General features: G+C 35.5%; 1 protein-coding gene across 2 annotated transcripts in view; it reads left to right on the top strand.

The window, feature by feature from the left end:
* Positions 1-20499, top strand: part of NGR-A26 (neuropeptide receptor A26) — a 130492-nt gene that overhangs the window by 98647 nt on the left and 11346 nt on the right. For both annotated transcript variants that reach the window (XM_028304906.1, XM_028304904.1), the window contains exons 3-5: positions 6620-6782; positions 15053-15188; positions 19198-19301. In XM_028304906.1, the coding sequence (XP_028160707.1) occupies positions 6624-6782; positions 15053-15188; positions 19198-19301 (399 nt within the window). In that variant the 5' untranslated portion in view covers positions 6620-6623. The remainder of the gene's footprint in view (positions 1-6619; positions 6783-15052; positions 15189-19197; positions 19302-20499) is intronic.

The raw sequence follows: 20499 nt of genomic DNA, 5'->3' as shown, positions 1-20499 counted from the left end.
AATGTTTATATAGCAAATGTTTTATTTTGCCAAATATTATATCCCAAATAATTTGTTTGGGCAAATTGACACTTCACATACTTACCCACCGTTACCCACAAATCAAAGCATAAGGCACATGATCATGGTTTTCACAAGAATTTTATGTAAAACAAAGAGATTTCAGAAAATAGTATGGTTGCAAAAAGTAGGTATTGCAGAAAATAGTAGGTTAGGTTAGGTTAGAACAGTGACCCTTAATGCGCGAAGGCGAGCGAAGCGTGCCGCGGCAGCGGCCGCCGAGCGCTAGAATCACCTCTATTGTGAATGAATCATTTGGAAATTTCGATAAAGAGAATGAAATAAGAAAATTAATTAAGAACAAATTTTATATTAACTACCCACTAAATAAAATAATAACCACAAGCTAATTTGTATCCATTCTATGCACCAATCAAATTATTTTGTAAATAGTTTATCGTGAAATATTTTTGCCAAATGAAACATTTGGCAAAACATACTTTGCCAAGCAATAATTTGCTAAACAATAATATGCCAAAAACGACATTTGCGAATTAAAAGTTTGCAATAAGTTGTTTTGCCAAATGAGAATTTGCCAAATAAAAATTTGCGAAACGTTGTTTGCGATGTGATAATTTGGGAAACGTTTTTTGGCCAAACATTAGTAATCCGAGTTAACCATCAATAACAATTGGTAATTTTACACGGCGATATTTTATTCCAAAACTTATCAAGGTATTTAGGGAAACTATACACAAGCCATTTTAACCATTATTTAAATCAATTTATTTTTTGATGTACTTAACATTACTGCAAATCATGTTAAAAACTCTTTTTACGATGAGCGAACAGAGCCATTATTCATTTTATGATCAAAGACGATCATAATAATTTGTAACGGGTTATGAAACAGGTGTTAAAGCTACAGTTTGTGACTTGTATCCACTGGACTGGAATATTTTTGGTTCATCGTAGGGTAGAAGTATCATTTGTGGCCACTGTAATTTTTTGACCTCTTAAGATTGACATACATATAAAAAATATTCTTAAGTAGCAGATTAAATAAAGATAAATAACAAGAAACGTTTCAACATGCTTTAGGTAACTCCCATATTAGTTAAATTTAGAGGGGCTAAAACGACGCAATGATTGCTGAGACCGGTACTTGTACCCTATAACGTCGCGTGCATACTGTAATTCTTGAGTCTTGCTATTCTTGGAAGGACAAAAGAATCCCTTAGTCCGCGTTTAAGATTAAATGAATCCTCCCAGCGGTCGTAAAGTGTAACACGACACGGCTAGACTACGAAATTTGCGAAAGAATGTCCTTAGAAAGTATGTGCCAGTGAGAAATGAAGGTCTTTCAGGAATTTAATTCGAGTACTTTCTTGAAAATTAATGTGGGACATGGAAAATTCATCAACTTTTTGTAACAGAAACTTATTAAATGATTTAAAAGTAAAACTACTGAAGAGAGCAACTATGCATGTTCGTTTAAAGTTTCAGCAAAATGACTTCCACCGCTTTAAAAAAAAATACACGGTAGTGGCCTGCACCCAACTATTTCTATTCTAAAAGCATAAATAAAAATATGAAACAAAAGAGTTTTAAGTTTTTATCATTGTAACACTATTTAGCTGTCAGCTGTTACAAATACTATAACAATCTATTGTTTTTTTCAATTGGAATATATCCAAAACAGTGTTATTTTTCAAAGGAGCCCGTTAAGAATCAGTTTTTCTTTTTTCTACATAATAATATAGCTTGGATCTTGTGCCGTTCTTTGTTTTATTCTCCGTCTACCAACCACTCTGTTATTAGATTATTTTGTGACCAGCAATCAATTGACGTACTTTATAAAACTGTCAAAACGAGACTTCCGTACATTTTGTATGGTCATACAAAGTGACGTCACCATTTTGTCAACTCAATTAAACTACTTTTTTCAATTACAATGCAACCAATTTTACAGGTAATTTAAAATTAATTAAGTTTTTAAGACCATTTTGTGTCTTGGCTCTTGTAGCGTAATTTTATCTTTCGTCTACCAACATGTTCAAAGTTGGACACAACAATACAAACGGCAGTGCCCTTCGGGATAACCGGGACAGTCCAACGCACATAAATCTAAGCCGGGACGTCTGAGCGTTGATTGCGCCGGACGCGGGGAATTGACGGGATCAGCTGACACCATGAGTTTTATTGGCAGTGCAAGATGCTGATTTAAAGTGTTTACTTTTCTATTCTGTAAAAGGAATAAGTCGGGATAGCCGCTGTAGAATATTGGCAGATGATGTGATGTAATAAGTAATTACGTTTGAACGTAATAAGGTGTAAAAAAGTTGCTTAGAAGTTCATCTAATTTTATCCTTTCCAAAACAATAGGTTACATAAAACTAAACAATCACACATAATTTTCAAATCCTCTCAAAAACCAATCGTGTGTAAAGATCATTAAAAGTCGCACTTTCACCTTATTCTAGAGAATGTTATTTGCACCAAATCTTGATTTTATTTTTTAAATGATTCCATGAATCATAATGTTTCTCGGTAATCTTAATGAATGCATGAACTGTAGCCAAAACATCCCACTTCTTCTAGTTTTGTGTACAAATCTGACTCAAGCCAGACAATACTAAATGTTTACTTAACTGACAGCTAGTAGGGGAGACTGAGGAGAGTTGTAATATTGTCGGTTTTTGGAAACCTATTAAATATCAGCGAGCTCGCAACAGCGCTTATTTGTTGGCTCGAGACTTTCACTAAAAACGTGCACTGTTAATAGCTCGCTAGTAAGTAGTTGATAAGTTTTAAAAATCTGCAATGATACAACTCGTCTTTGTTACAACTCTCCTCGGTCTCCTCCAATGGTGATTCACAATGTGAAACGTCTTACAATCAGCCGTAAAAACGATTGTATCAACACGCGCACAAACTACGGTCTAATCTTCGAAAAATCTCTTTGAACAGCTAGGTTAATGCTCACATTCCGGCGCACTCTTCGCATAAATGTAATCCGTAGTTACAGGGTTGATACAACTACAATAAAATGATTAAATTTACTGTGTGGTTCACAAATACCTACCATAAGTGATCAAAAATTAAAGATGAAAACTTTATCATAGATTTTTCCATCAAATGAAAACGCATACTTGTTTTGAAAGGTTTTGAGAAGGTAGAGAATACAGTTTGAAAATATTGTTAACCAATCATTTGATTTGTTTATACAGATTACAAAACTACAGTAAAAATATTAACTAGACAACCCTGAATCCGCCATAAACTAGTTACTTTACCAGCTTTACGTTTATAAAACTTGTATAATCTTAGCAAATAATTCCATGTATTTACGGTTTTGTTATGCAATGTGGATCCAAATAAATATCGTGGCAATGACCGTGGCCGAAGGTTTATGATCATCATAATTCATAATAACACACAAAGCCCCTTTTGTACGGAAGTAAATTTCTTTGCTATAAATATGTAATGTTTTCTTATTTTCGTAGTAGGTATGATTATTCTGCCTCTTTTATGTAGGTATAATAGAAAATTGAAAGCTTTTCCCGTGCTCAAAACATAAAAACCCAATTCTTAACTTTTATGACTCTAAAGCATTTGTTCAATAGAAAATAAAACAAAATTTAACTACCTACAGGTCATAATTTAATTTGAATAAACTGAAAACTATACTTATTATTAGAATTTTTAAGTGATAATTAGTTAATTTAAAACACCCAATTTATTCATTAATTATCTTATTTCATAATATATTTATGGTGTAATCTGTAGCTAAACCAACATTCCTTACCAACAAATAAATTATATTCGAATAAGTTTGGTCGAGTATCAATGAATAAGAAAATGATGGGGATCCCACAAAACTTTTGGACGACCTTAATCGAATTCAAGTGAATAATTGTGTTACCGAATTCGAAGATTTGGAACAAAACAATCGACAAAACTTGAGTTACGTAACAACAAAATAATAAAGAAAAGCCAATATGCCTTAATCTCAACTGAATTTTTTTGAGATTTTAGATTTATGCTTTTATAGACAATCAAAAGGAGGTTCGCATCTTCATTAAACTTTTCCTGGATGCAATCAATTTAGGAAGAAAAGTATTTAATATCTGTAGGTATTATGTATTTGTATGATAGTACCTACCTATTAACAAGAACAATACTTTTTATAAACTACTTAACTCAAAGAATTTTCTTCAAAAAGCTACCCAATACAAACGAAATGAACTGAGATGTTTCCAGGCAGAGTTAATTTCGTCTTTCTATCAAGATCAAGATTCATTTTCTCAAAAGTATTCCAAAGAAATTAGCAGTATTTTTTCTTTTATACGAAAAAGGACAACGTACCTAATTCCATTAAAATCTGTGCTAGAAAACTGATACAAAAACCGATGAGTTGTTCAACTATATTTGAATGAAACCTTAGCAAATGTTGAAAGGAACAAATTACGTAATTGGATAGGATATTGAATCCCAAATACAATTTCGCAGTTCTCGGTAATTTCTCAATTCTGTCACTCGCATATGAATCGTTATCGGTTCCGGCGTTTGAAGATCCACGCTTTATTATAATGTATAAGACAGGCGATGGCATATCAAGTTATGCGTTTTAGGACCTTATGATCTTGTAATAGATCCTGTTTTGGAGTGTTTGCTACCGTACCTATATTAGATCAGACAATAGCAAAATTAATTTAATAAAAAGCAATTTTTAGTAACAGTAATATTTAAAAAAAAATCTTATATACCATGTTTCAGAGTCAAATAACAAAACTAACTGCCACTGAACTCGTAACGCGATAGTGCTGTGCCGCAAATAAACCACAATACAAGTCTAGCCAACTTGTCACACGTCGGACCAACCATTATAATATCAGGTTTCCCCAGCTTGCTTCGAGAATAGGGATGGGGTCGCGAACTTGGGACAATGTGATACACGTAACACCCCTTCTGCGTAAGTGTCGATAGGTATGTGTATCTAAGTAAAGATACACAAACAAAAACATGAGATAATGGTAACTAAATATCTTAATGTATCATAAAAATACTTATTTGCTCTACACCCGGCAATTTTCTCATAAAATTACAGATTTACTATTTTATTAGGCTCCTTTGTTGTCGTTTCAGCGAAATGCTAAGGATTTTCACAACGACCTACTAGGCTCTATACTCCTTTTAAAGACTTGGAAATAACGTAATATTTTTATTTTAAAACACCAGCCTGGCGAATTTCGTACCAGCTATGTTCATCAGAAAATTTTCAAATCGGTCCAGTAGTTTCGGAGCTTTTCAATACGAACAAACAATCAAATTTTTCCTCTTTATTATATTAGTCTACATTTAATTTATCGTTTTTATGACAGCACTATTACCTACTCGTCATAATAAAGGACGTCTGTGCTGTTTCCACCGCAATATAATGTTGTGTGTCTACCCGCGAGTCTTCGTAATGTAATGGCAAATGCAATTTGCCCCCACAATCGCGGTTTAATTAAGAATAACGCGGCAAAAAGATATTTTTTCTTTGGGAATGCTGATTAAATTGTCCTCCTGTTCATAATGGAAATACATACAGAAATGACGTAGGCATCAGTTGCTGCGTGTAAGTATAATAACATTAAGGCTGAGTTGTACCATCTCCATCTCAAATCTGTCAAACTCCATACAAAAAGCACTGGTTAATGTTACGGTTAAAATAAGGTGGTGCTGGTAAGCCTAAGTTTAAAACTAGTTTCATTTACTATTTTAGTGTGTTGACAATATCAAAATTTATGGTGATCATTAGCAGACGATAATATGCACGCACTTTTGCTCCTGTTTTGTATAAAAAATTAAGAAAAAAAAACTTACGAATTCTGTACACATCAGAAATCGTAAAAAAATATGGAAAACACCGTAGACAACAGTGATTGACTTCGAGGGATACACGACGTACCTTTTTTCAGTGATTAGATGATCCTCTAAACTTCCGTCAATACATATTTAATGGTTTACAAATAGAAATAATGTTTCACATTTGTCTCTTTTTCAACTTTGACTGTACAACCTAGCCTTAGAAACTTTAAAGGCCAATGTGTAACCCACTTAATTTTAAGCTGCATGTGTCAAACAAGGCTGTTTCTTTAATAAAGATAAATAAAAAATAAATAAAAAGAGGTATTGCTGAATCCGTCTCCACTGTTGACACAGCAGTGGGCCCAACGTTATGGATGTGGAGAAAAAGTCATGGTAATGCTTTTGTTTTTGACAGTAAATTTTCGGGAGAAAAAAACTTGAGATATTCTACCGAAGTTGAAATAAACAGCTGAAAGAACAATGAAGCTATTAAATGTGTGCGTATTATGCGAGAAATTAAAAAATATGCTTTTTTTGTTTTAAAATTACGAACTTCTAGACTTTGCGAGAAAAATTCTAGATTGTATATTTAAAAGGTAGTACCTACTTATTAGTTAAAGCAAAACTTCTCCGAAACAACTTGACCGATACGTATGATGTGTGTATTCAGTAGGTCTGAGATAGAATGTAAACTATTTTTCATACCCCTAGGCGCAAAATTTTTGTTGGCTCAGCTAGTTATCATAATTTTCTTTGTCCACAGCACAATGGATCCCGACCTGATGGATGAGATGGTGCTGGAGACGACTCCTCGGACGTCGTACCTAACCACGGTGTTTTCGTCCGAAGGCACCCACACCCTCGCCAAGAACACCACCAACTCTACCATTGGGGTCAACAATGTGAACATGTATTTCTTTTATGATGTAAGTACATAGTAGCTGCTACCAATCCGTCGATCTGGAACTCATTGGGGAGGCCTATGTTCAGCAGTGAACGTCCTGTGGCTGAAATAATGATGATGACAAAGTGTAAGTATAACCGCCTCTGTGGTCTAGTGGTAGGTAAGACCACCTGCTTCAGACGCAGTGGTCCCGGGTTCGATTCTCAGTGGGGGCAGATTTTTCTGTTCGGTCCGTCCGCCTGACTAGCTATCACCATCTTACCTAGGTAAGTCTGTCGCCTTAGCAACAATGTTAACAGCATTATTGTGTTCCGGCAGTTAGAGTTACGATAGCCAGTTCCTCCGTGGTTGAGGATTCCGGGTGAAGCTCGCTTCTACCTTCGGCCTGATCGTCACTTACCATCAGGTGAGATACAGGTCATGAGCTTCCTCATTGTGGATAAAAAAAGGATAATTTTCATAAGTTTTAAATTGTTCACATCATCTACATACAAGCTCATTCTTAGACTGCAGGATAGTTAAATATTTTATGCCTATACTTGTATACGCTTTTGTAGACATTTTATAAGAATGATATTATGTCTTTATTAGGATAACCCATTATTTTTCGGAAGTGGCAAATGGAGAAAAACGGGCATTCATAGATGAAGGAGTAAATAAAATTTAATAAAAGGCTTCAAACTAAACTTTTTACTGATTCTGTGCAATTCCTATACCTATTGATGTTGCAAAATAGGTTGCAATATTTCACAGAATCTCAAAGCCAAGTTTTGAAAATCCAGACAGCATTACTTCCAGTTTTAAATTAACTTTGGAAAATAGAACTTTGTTTTATTTAAATAAACATAATTTTCATTGTGGTAACTATCAAAGGTAAAATGCAATTTAGTAACACTATTTACAGGTAATCCTCTGAATGCTGGGAAAATTATAAAGTTCAAAGCACTTTCTACATATTTGATCTCTCATTCAGACAGTATAAGAGATTAAAAGATTATGCACTTGATAGTCAGACAGAATATTCAAATTAATGCTGATTAATATTGTGGTCGCAGTTTTTTTTTATCCTAAACGAGGAAGTGGGACGTCCACCTACAAGGTGGACCGACGACATCGTAAAGGTAGCAGGGAAGCGCTGGATGCAGGCCGCTACCAATCGATCAACGTGGAAAGCATTAGGGGAGGCCTATGTTCAGCAGTGGACGTCCTATGGCTGAAATGATGATGATGATGATGAAACGAGGAAGCTTTTGACTTGCTTAGTACCTCATGGAAAGAGATGATCAGGCCGAAGGTAAAAATTAAATGCATTAACTTCTCATAACGGGACAAGGGTTGTGATCAATTCAAACACTAATTGTACCGACGACAGCCCGATGGCATCCAAAGTAGTTGCTATAGAGACAAGTTTTGCGACAAAAAGACACCATTTATTTGATGAGTTGTCGTAATAATGTAAAAACGGAGTACACTAATATACAATAGAAGCTTACTAACGCAATCCAATTACGGTTACAATATTTTGCCATCATTTCCATTTTTTCATAGACAAGAGCTTAATTAATGTAGCAAGCAGGTCACGTCCCACGCATGATACACATACGTCACTTATCAGGTACAATGGTACTACTCACTAGACAACGTTTTAGTGCTATCGAGTAATCAATTTAGATTATCAGCTATTCAATAAAAGCGTCAACGAACTATTATCATACTGATTTAACGAAAAAAGGGTTACACTAAGGACCTACTAGAGAATTGCGCTAAACTCGTAATACATTATCACGTGTCCATATCTGTCACCTCGTACATTTAACAACCAAAATTAAACAATAAAATCATTAGTAGTAACCTTCGATGAACAATAGCAATGGTATGATTGAAGCAACTAATCTAAATAATAGGCTAGTTTCCTAAAAAAATGTTTTTAGTCTGTCAATTTTAATATAAAAAATATTGGACACGTTTTGAATTGTCAATCAAACAAATAATTACAAAGTTATAGTGCGTTGAAGAGCTGCGCGACGTCACAAAGTGCTGCTCTTTTACGCACTCACTGACGTCACGGGCCTTTCCTTTAGAACTTTGGCACGCTTTATCTCTTTACATTTTCATTAGTTTTAAAAAGTGAAAAATACGTGTCGAGTAGTTCTTGATAGGCTAACTGACGGACTAATTAAAACTCTTGCTTTTTTACCCAGGAAACATCCCTATTCTCGAATATCTCTATGTTTTACTTGGTTAGCTAGCATCTAATCTGTTAATCATCTAATAGATTTTGAGCGTGAGAAGAATGACTAATTTCTAATAGGCAAACGCGTTGATGTTTTAAAAAAGATAATCCTGAAAACATTGTTTCACATAGTGATTTTTAAGTTTTAATCCTCAGTTTTGTAAGTGTAAATAACACAACCCTATATAAAATGACAGTACCTACCTACCTAATCAACGTTTACTTATTGAGCATTTTAACAAAGTAATATTTAACTTTTCACACATGAAAAACCGGTCGATCGTCATCCTAATCCAAATAAATGAGCCAAATATGATAAACGCGAAGCACTTTATGTCGCGGCTTCATATTGGATTACCTATTGGATCCAATCCTGGCTCCAAGATTGGCTTGTGTCGATTTGCACTCGTTTTGCCGTAACAAGAGTGCTGTTAGTCGAAACATCTTTGAATGATATTCACAGCTTTGTAATGTAAATTAATTGAAATAAAAATCATGCCACTACATCACATGGATAGCTTTAGAAAGTAATGCTGAGGAAAAGAGTTTACATAAGTGTTTACACGACGTGTTTTTATTTCTTATCCAACTCTGAACTATTATTACTCGATTGGTACTTGATTTATGGTTGGCTCCAACCCAACGCATTACTTTGGTCCAAATCTGGCCAATATGTCCATTATCATACTTCGCGAGGTGGGCAAATCCAGTCGCGCCCACAACATTTGGATTACAGCTGTAATAAAAGCTGAAAGCCTGCCTAATCTTGTAATGGATATTTTGCTGTACGGTATCAGTCTGATAATGATATCAATCGAACACGGTATTTGTGTGTGACATAGCGGTTTGGACTAATTGGATTCAAGGGTGAAACTATTTTCAGGTAACACGTAGATAGTTGCCAACTGGTAAAATGATAAAGGGTGATAAAGTACAGGGACATACAGAAGGCGGTATACCTACACAGTTAATAAAGTTAATATTAGTTCTTGAGTAGAGATCGCGACTCAGTAAGCGTAGTTAGCATAGTGTAGGACGCTCGGCCTTGTAGTTAGGTAGAGTAAAAAATTACTTAAGAAAGGTTTCAAGCAGAAGTAGCAGAAGATAGGGTAAAATGACGAATTTAAGAAGGCTAAGAGTATCATCTAAAAATATTTGGAGTTGCATGTAAACAATCACAAGAAGAACCAAATTGTTAATTTTTAGAATCGATTTGTTGATATCGAAACAGTGGGCTAATTCAAATGCATTTGTCGAGAGTAGAAATCGTCTGTCAAATAATTTTCTAGTAATCAATTTTGAACTGATTGTCAAGGTAATACAGTTGAAAATTGAATAACAAAGCCAGACTACGCCTAATGTCAGATCAGCCGATGGTAGATGCCAAATTTCCATATCGCGTACGAAGACGGAGAACTTTGTCAATATAGTGGTACATAAGGGTCATAATTAGTGGATGCCGACGATTTTCGCGCTGTCATCTCAACGACTGCCCACCCTTGTCGTTAGAGCAGTCGACTGGATAGAAAGCATGGAATTAACATGGTGATTGATAAACTAGGTGCAAATAAGCATAGGTATTTTATAACCACAGAATGCTTTTTGCTTAAATTTGAAAATAAAGGATATTGTTCTGCGTCCATACATCGTTCGCCCCAAGACCCCCAAGCAATGAAATAATGATTTTTATATGTGAAATTACTTAACGATTGTCACCTTATACCTGATGTGAACGTGTTCTAGGCTCTAGTGTTCTACTGCAAAGCACACATTTTCTGCTAAGATTTGAAGTAGATGCATTTGTGTTGTATCTTGGGCTTGGGTCCAACATGTTGTGCATATAAGATCATGAGCTGTAACCTGTAAAAATAAATAGATTCATTGCATGCCATGCCACACATACTCCTGTGCGTTGAATAAATTGAGCCGCAAACCATAAAAAAAATGATAATTCAATATTATGTGCTGTTAGTAGAATTTTGGGTCAGAGGGTGGGGTTAAACAGCTTTAGTAAATAAGCATTGTTGTTATAACAAAACAAAATAAGCTTTCATTGAGAGCAGGGAGATAGTGTCAAAGTAAATAATTCCTTAGATTTACACCAAAACCAGCTGGATTGTCAACATAATTGTTGTTTCGCTCATGCCTCAATTGCGCTGTACCATCGACTAGTTTCTTACAATCGAATCGGGCCTGGCTGTCCACACTGTCCAGGGTGAACCACAGATAATAGCGGAACATTCATTTCAAGACAACCCGCCATGAGAACGGCAATTCAGAAGTTTGGCAAGGCTAGTACTTATTCATAAGATTGCAGAGCAAAATGTAGGTACTTACCGATCGAGGTGCTGCCCATTGTTGTGTATAATTAAGTTGCTCATTTTCTAACACCATAGAACCACCAGCCGAGCCTTGGCCGAGCCACACAAAAACAGTAAATCCCAGGCTGAGTATGTCGTTATTGCAATCAATCAGAGTCCGTTTGAATAGCCAAGTTTGTAGTTAATAAAGTTCCGAATCTAATCGATCATACCATTATTTACTTAAATCGAATTAAAAAAGCGCATCTCTCTCTCTCTCTGCTCTGTCAATATGTCGGCAGTCGGTGACTTTGATTTCGTTTAAATACTTTTAAAATATTTTTTCGAACTGCAACTTGTCCGATAGGTTTGGACACTTGCAAGTAAATAAATAAAATATACATAAAATTATGGTACATACTAAGTCTTTGAAAATCTTAGGGCGATTTTTATCAATGTCCTTTGTCTGCTCGATTGCATTGATGGTAAGGAGCAATCAATGATATTATACAGGGTGTCCCAAAAACAATGGATAACCCTGTAACCATCGATAGGCCTCGCCATGGTCTCCCTAACGTCCAATTTTGACCCCAGTAAAAATATCACTGTTTTCAAGATTTTTAAGTTTTTGTGTATTTTTAGAAAATTGCCACCTGCGATTACTTTTTCTCATGCCATTTCTACAAATGAGGATACTTTTCAATCTAGTTTTTTTCCTTATCACAAGGGATAGTTGGGCTATCAAAAGAAAAGATCAAAGTTCAACAAACTAGTTTAAAAGTATGAAAATTTTAAGAAATTGCAGAGAAGAAGGAAAAATTAATTCATTGTCTTGCACTTTTGATCAGCCATCGTGTAAAAAAAATGTAGGAAGACCATCGTGCCCATTACCTTAAAAACTTCCTTGGTTAATTGAAATTCTGAAAAGGTATCACAAGCTTATGTATTCTGTATTATTTTTATCTTATGGCTACTTGAATAGCAACTAGTATGAAAACTGCAAAAATGAGTTTTTCTCGTAATAGTTAAACTAGGACTGCATAGTGGCATTAAATACAAATGGATAATTTTTAGCATAGGAATTTTAATAAAGCAACATGTTATCATCATCATCATCATCATCATTTCAGCCATAGGACGTCCACTGCTGAACATAGGCCTGTACCCCAATGATTTTCATAATGACCGCTTGGTAGCGGCCTGCTTCCAGCACCTTCTTGCTTACCTTTATGAGGTCGTCGGTCCACTTTGTAGGTGGACGTCCTACGATGCGCTTTCCGGTATGTAGCCTCCACTTGAACCCTGTTGCCCCATTGGCCGTCCGTTCTGCGTTTTTGTGATTACTTATTTTTTGTTTTACACCTTATAAATGTGCCTATAAACAGATGCCCGTGATGATACACAGCTCGGAAACCTGGATTTTTTGCACAGCGTGCTATGGAAGGGGCTATGCTCGGGTTTCTTTACGAAACCGTATCAGAAATTAGGAGACCTGTAAACGAACTAAAGTCGCTGACATAGCCCGACGGATCAGCAAGCTGAAGTGGCAAAGGGCAAGGCACAGTAGTTCGCAGAACTGTGGCAGCAGGGTTCAAGTGGAGGCTACGTACCGGAGAGCGCATCATAGGACGTCCACCTACAAAGTGAACCGACGACCTCATAAAGATAAGCAGGAAGGTGCTGTATACAGGCCGCTACCAAGCGGTCATTATGAAAATCATTGGGGTACAGGCCTATGTTCAGCAGTCGACGTCCTACGGCTGAAATGATGATGATGATGAGATGATGATGATGATAAAATGTTGCTTTATTTAAATTCCTATGCTAAAAATTATCCATTTTTATTTAATGTCACTATGCAGTCCTAGTTTAACTATTACGAGAAAAACTCATTTTTGCAGTTTTCATACTAGTTTCTATTCAAGTAGCCATAAGATAAAAATAATACAGAATACATAGGCTTGTGATACCTTTTTAGAATCTCAATTAACCAAGGAAGTTTTTAAGGTAATGGGCACGATGGTCTCCCTACTTTTTTTTTACACGATGGCTGATCAAAAGTGCAAGACAATGAATTAATGTTTCCTTCTCTTCTGCAATTTCTTAAAATTTTCATACTTTTAAACTAGTTTGTTGAACTTTGATCTTTTCTTTTGATAGCCCAACTATCCCTTGTGATAAGGGAAAAAACTAGATTGAAAAGTATCCTCATTTGTAGAAATGGCATGAGAAAAAGTAATCGCAGGTGGCAATTTTCTAAAAATGCACAAAAACTTAAAAATCTTGAAAACGGTGATATTTTTACTGGGGTCAAAAACGGACGTTAGGGAGATCATGGCGAGGCCTATCGATGGTTACAGGGTTATCCATTGTTTTTGGGACACCCTGTATAAAAACAAAAAATATCATTGGGAGCAATGGTATAAATGGTATTATCTAAATATCATTGGTAAGGAGGGACTGTTCTAAATACATATTATGATAGTTGAGATGGTTGAGATGTATTTCCGGGTCGATCGCTTCCACCTTCGGCCTAGATAGTACCTACCTACCTACCTAAACGCCAAACTATCTTATGATTGTTATGCATCGTTAAGTAGGGTCGGTTATTTTTATTTATNCAGGATAATATAAATTAGCGTCCGAAAACACTTTCAAAGTCAAAAAGTTGTTACTATAATGTCCGCACATTTAGGGTACTTAGGTAGGATTTGTTTACGTTTGACAGCTAATTTAAATATTCTATTAAAAGTATCACCTGCAGAGTGAATACCAAGAATTTGGTTATTTTTATCAAAAGTGATTTAATTTTGCCTCGTTATCCTTGATCAATTAATCCCCCGGCCCTCATTGAAAATCTTCCTTGATGTTACAATTTTATTTAAACTACTTATTGGAAAACCATCTTTCTAAATTTAATGTCTCGTAGTTCATAAGTTATTATGAAAGCAAATTAGTATCAAAATGTATTTAAATATTTTTATATCACCTACAAAGAACTTTGCTGAGCTTTTTGTTGATAGGGTTTTTATTGCAGCCTCGAATTAAAAGTAAAGTTTTCAAACAAAGCAATTCATAAAAAAAAAACAGATTAAGCTACAGTATCTATACTCGCTACAGCCTTTGTGGAAATCGTTAGGGGAGGCCTATGTTCAACAGTGGACGTCCTATGACTAAAATGATGATGATGATGATCCACTGTCGCTGAAAGTGGCACATGAGAGAAGCCTGAAATAGGTTTCATTGGATATCTATAGAGTTAACAACTGGGGCTAAAAGTAGCAATTATAAGTATAGATCGTTTCATCCACTAAGACGCGCCCCACCATTCCTCTGCGAATGTTTGAGTATTATCGCTAAATTATCAATGAGTGCACATGCACACTACAATAATGACGCTCGGATTGCTCGGATCAAACTCCCCGCACCCCGCGCTTCTCTCGTACAAAAATTGGTAGGGCGCGTCTTCGTGGATGAAACGATCTAAAGCCTGGTCCGTGAGCACGTAGAATCCCGTCCAATGACCCCAAGCTACCCATCCTTATCGCTCGCGTGTAATTATATTGCTGTCGCGACTGTGCGACGCGCGCCCGCAGTGAGTGTGCGAGCGCGACAGGAACATAATTACGTGCGAGCGACAGGGATGGGCAGCTTGGGGTCGTTGGACGGGATTCTACGTGCTCACGGACCAGGCTTTATATGGGTAAATGACTCTCCTATTGCATTTTCAGCAGTTTTATTTGAATTTTTTGGTTCCAGACAATCCAGTTTACTGTGATGTGGGTGCTGTTCGTCGCCATCGTGGTGCTAAACGCGTCCGTCATCGCAGCTCTGCTGTGCACCAACGCCAGGAAAAGCAGGATGAACTTCTTCATAATGCAGTTGGCTATTGCAGGTCAGTATTTAGTTGAGGTGAGGGAACGTAACAAGTTTGCGTCAAAGTGTATTTAGTAGCAGCAACTTTTTTATTTTGACAAGGCAGGAATTAATTAGGTAATGATGGCACCTGATATTAAGTGTAGTTAATATAGGGTGATAATCTAATACCTGCTCAGTAATTGCCTATTTACTCTAAGGCCCAGGTCATATTCGTAAAGATGTTAAGCGAATTTTACTTTACTTCTTCCGTTTCTGTTATAGATAACGACAAATTACAACACTGTTCAAACTCATCAATTTTCGTGTTTAAAAATCAATTTAAAAGTCACGTTTCACGTTTACTTATTTACTCACAGCTCGGCAGTCTTGAAAGCGCAACGTCATGGAAGGATGCACTTTTCCTTCATACGATATTACTTTACGTACGCGTACGCCGATACAATAGAAAATCAATTTCCGGTTACCGGTCGCCGGTGGCTCAGAGATCATAGAGGCTTTTTGACACCTTTTAAGGGTATTAGGGATCATTCTTCTTCAACGGTGTTTATTGTTACGCAGTTTTAAAGCAGTCTGCTGAGGAAAAACCACAAAGTTTATGGTAGAATTTTGATTGGTGCTTTTGGCTACTTTGATTCTTAAAGCCAAACCACTCAGCACCGAGTTAACTCAATAATACAACAATCGATGTTGTAAAATTGGACTGCGTAAAGATACCTACAAAAGACGCCACTATCAACCAAATTACAGATTACAGAGCTGTTTACGACCTGTTTAGCTTCAAACAACATCACAGTCCATCGCTGCCGTCAAAATTAGAACAATGACATGAAATTCCTCTTATTTTATCCGTCAAAGACCTTGTGAACCCAAACTCCTTTAGAAATGGCCGAATGAATGGCATTAAACGACATAGATACATCCATTGTTGTCAGGTCGTTAACCAACTTGAGTGGTTAAGTAAACTTATCTAAATAATGACCCACTTGCTGAAGAAAATTGCTGCGAAATGGGTCAGATGTCGTAGGTAATAAAGACCAGGCAGCTAATTTATTTTGCATCTAGGAAAGGAATTACGGTTGAATTGACACTGCGATAAAAACGAATGAGTAGGAAGGACATCAATTACTTTTACCATTTACTCTATTATGTCAGTAGGTAATGTTGGTCTGTTATAACTCAAAATAAATATGACTATGGTACTTCGGAAGAGATCGCTTAAAATCCTAGAATTATAAAAGACCGTGTAAATTGTGCTTTTCCAAGTTTTGTATTCGCAATGAATCATAAATTTAAGTGGTCATCTATACTTATAATAAATCTGTAGAGAGGTCAATTCTGTACATGAAATATATTTTCAAAATAACTATCAGGGGGTGATTAGTGATCGATACTGATGCCAAAAATGCAATCAGTAAAATTTTTGTCTGTCTGTCTGTCTGTCTGTCTGTCTGTATGTTCCTTATAGAAACAAAAACTACTTGACGGATTTTAACGAAACTTGGTACAATTATTCTTCGTACTCCTGGGCAGGTTATAGGATACTTAGGAATTCCCACGGGCACGGGAATTAGCGGGAAAATCCTTTTTTATGAAAAATCTAAACTGCTTAAGTTAGACGCTTGAAATTTGGCATGCAGATACCTTAGTTAACTTAAAGCTTAGTTACAACAGGATATTGCAAAATTCCCACGGGAACGGGAGTTAGCGGGAAAAAACATTTGTATGAAAAATCTAAACCGCTTACTTAAGTTAGACGCTTGAAATTTGGCATGCAGGTACCTTAGTAAACTCAAAGCTTAGTTACAACAGGATATTGCAAAATTCCCACGGGAACGGGAGTTAGCGGGAAAAAACATTTGTATGAAAAAATCTAAACCGCGTAAGATAGATGAAGGGGGTAAAACGGGATCCACGCGTACGAAGTCGCGGGCGGCCGCTAGTTATAGAGTATAAATCTACATAAATTTCAGTTAGTTAGAGTCATGAGATGGGATTTAACACTAAAGCCAATGCAAATCTCAGATTTTTTTCTGCTACGTGCGTGCGTGTACCTAACTGTGACAGTGCACTAATTGTAACTCTAGTGGTTTGCTCGTTAGGTGTTGCTTCATGTTAGAAAGTATGACTTTAATGTGGCAACGGCTATGTTCTAAATAGGAATAATAAGCTAATTTCAAAAGATAAGTGTCAGAATTTTTTTGCAATTATCATTGTAGCTAAGTTTTATGTTATTGTGAAACAAAAGACAAAGTATAAATAGGAAGTAAAAAAGGTACGTGTATCTTTAATTAACTATGCGCATTTTAACCTTTAAAGTCCCAGACGGCATACATTAATGCCATAACAATTGATTATCTATTGTGTCTAGATTCGCGGGCCTTGAAGGATTAAACGTAGCTCATAAAAGGTTGCTGCAGTCTAACTTTTTTGGCAGTCTCTCACACACACACTTTATCAAAAACAATTAAAAAGCAATACTTACTTAGAAAGTTATTTCTAGTTTGTTTAAAAAGCATAATGTGAGAAAACAATGGAATATTTTTACGTGAACAATAAAAGTAACTTAACGACCACTTATTGACCGCTAGGAAACTGCTATAGGTATTAGCTATTACTAATATCTAATTATAATTCCTTCAAGAAATTAAAATGGAAACAATTTTCCCTATAATACCCTTATAATCTCATCCGATTAAATCGTTATCGACGTGTTATCCCGGGTCTAAAAAACAGCCGATAAATAACATAGTAAGCTTAATCCTTTTGAATCTGATCTTACCCTTGTTTTCAAGTTTCAAGAGGCTTAACTCGACCTAGCGTGCCGGCATCTCAAATTTATGTTCGAACCATGGCGATCTGACATGGTATTTTGTTCCAATGTTTTTGCCAAGTGGTCCGAGTAGCTGGAACAGTGGAGAGATAAAAAGAAAGAGAGTTTTTTTTGTTTGAACGTGCTAATGTCACTAACTACTGATATAAATAACTATTTTTGTATTGGATAGCCTATTTAACAAGGAAGACACCTCGCTACAACCATAAAAATAGGAGCAAAATGTCAATGAGAAATGTTGGGAAAACTGAAAAAATATTGAAAAACTTTAATAGTACCAAAGTACACAATATCGTTGTAGTTCACATCTAAATACAAATTCAAATTGTTTATTGTTTTCCACGGTGTGTTTTGTTTTCAATTTTACAAAGAATATAAATAATCGATAAAACGCGTAAACAAAGATAAAAGGTTTATCAAAAGAATCGAACGTTTAGATAAAAATATGTTTCGAACAACACTCAAAATCGCTATTCATGTAACAGTTTCCGCATAATATCAATCTATTTTTGTGTTCCGAAAAATTCCACCATTGCTGCTTCGTAACATAGTTATGAGAACATTGATGTACAGAATCCTAACGCCGAGGTGGTGTGCTGTTCAAAAAAATATTTCTCAACGATATACTTCCTTATACCTTGGAGTTAAGGTGTAGTTGTTAGTTTTTCGTGTTTCTGGGTTATGCCTTGTTGGGGAGTAAATAGAGGGAGATTTATTTGATTACCTCGGTGCGTAAACGCCGTATTACAATCGTATAAATCGTGCTCTGGTTCCGAATAACAACTGACGATGGATCTGATGAACTGCTGATGCTTTAAGCACACGGATGATTTTGCCCGCTGTTATTTTCGCAGGGTCAAGTGTTATTTTGAAGAGGAGTTTGATACAGATTAATTTAGCCTATGCGCAGACCACCGACTTTTAGTTGGCCGATAGTTGGGCCCGATTCTTTGTATGAAGAATCGGCCGATATCAAATTGGTGTAATATGCGCACTTTCATATTTTAAGTCCAATGTCCAAACAGATTAAGAGCCTGACCCAATTATTGGCAACTAAAACACAAAATGATCACTATTAGTTAGAAAAGTCCTTACCAAATAACTTACATTTTATAAGAATAGAAAGATGGTTTTCATGTACCTATTCTTCAAAAAGTACCTACCTAAATTACATTTTAAATTACTATTGTTTCAGATTTGTTCGTCGGTCTCATTTACGTGTTCGTGGACATAGTACAGAAGATAACTATAGCGTGGCTGGCCGGAGAGTTCATGTGTAAATTCGTCAGATTTCTTCAGGTAAGAGATTATCATGGCTACTACTACTGACTACTCCTACGCTTTAATTTTCATGAAGTAGAATACATAATATCACGTAAAATGCGTAAATAAATAGCTAATATTAGTTGCAAAGAAACACAAAGAAAATATTTTCTTTCTTTCTTTGCAGCATATATTTTTCCTTTATCTTTTTACTAAAAATTTATTTGGACGATAGATACTAAGATGATTTGAATAAAAAGTATATGCAGAGTATGTTGCTATGAATGTATTTTTTTATTCACGAGGTAATTTAGAGCCATTAAACCACTAAAGATAATGAAATTCAAAATGTACCAAGATCAATGAAAAAAGCTGTTAAGTTTACAAAATGGTTGCTAAGTCCGTTATAAAGGCTACAGCAATAGTACCTAAGAATTAATTTGTTTGTAACAGAGTGGAATAAAGCGTCTACTAGATAGTACTCAATTAGATTTTAGTTCTCACTTTATTCCCTTTTGGTTGAAGACAAAATTGACTGACATTTAAACGCTTGAATTACTTAGTTTTTGATAGGATTATCAGATTTTACAATGTTATTCATTAAAGTTACAATAGAATTTACTCTTGAATGAGATGTTTTCAATTTGTTTTCAAATACTGTCTAGCCTAGTAGTCTGTTTTAGTCGTAGTAACAAATAAATTAAAGGTAAGTATTTTTTGTATTACAATTTCGCTGTCCAAAAACGCAGGGTTCGTTTATGTTCGTAAGGTAAAAACTGTGGGATCTTAATAAGTTACAATAGACGGTATTTTGCAATAAAAACACATCTTCTTATTTACATTTTATTGCCTTACATAAAACAACCAAACTATTATTTTCTTCTAATTAGTTTTCCTTAATTTTGGAGAATCACGATGGAGTAGCCATCGTAACTTAGAAGGAATTTTTGAATTTCATTAACTAGTTTTGTAACTTAAAAGCTTCCCTGACTTAAACTTCATGTAAATTGCTTAACTTTCTTTGACGTAAATATTTTGCTACTTATTTTGTTTTGCTTATAATAAGATGGACATTATAAGGCCTTATTACAAAAAGTTAAATACACTTTATACATTGGAATGTCATTTCCATTCTAAATGACAATTTACAATTTAAACAAGACTCCAACGGGCTCCTAACTTTTTGTAATACGCCCCTATATTTTAGCTTTCACTTTTAATAAGATATGTACTT

The sequence above is a fragment of the Ostrinia furnacalis genome, unplaced genomic scaffold (assembly GCF_004193835.3).
Source record: "Ostrinia furnacalis isolate ACB-3 unplaced genomic scaffold, ASM419383v2 OfSCF1605, whole genome shotgun sequence".
NCBI lineage: Eukaryota > Metazoa > Arthropoda > Insecta > Lepidoptera > Crambidae > Ostrinia > Ostrinia furnacalis.
This window is presented reverse-complemented; position numbering and strand designations above follow the sequence as displayed.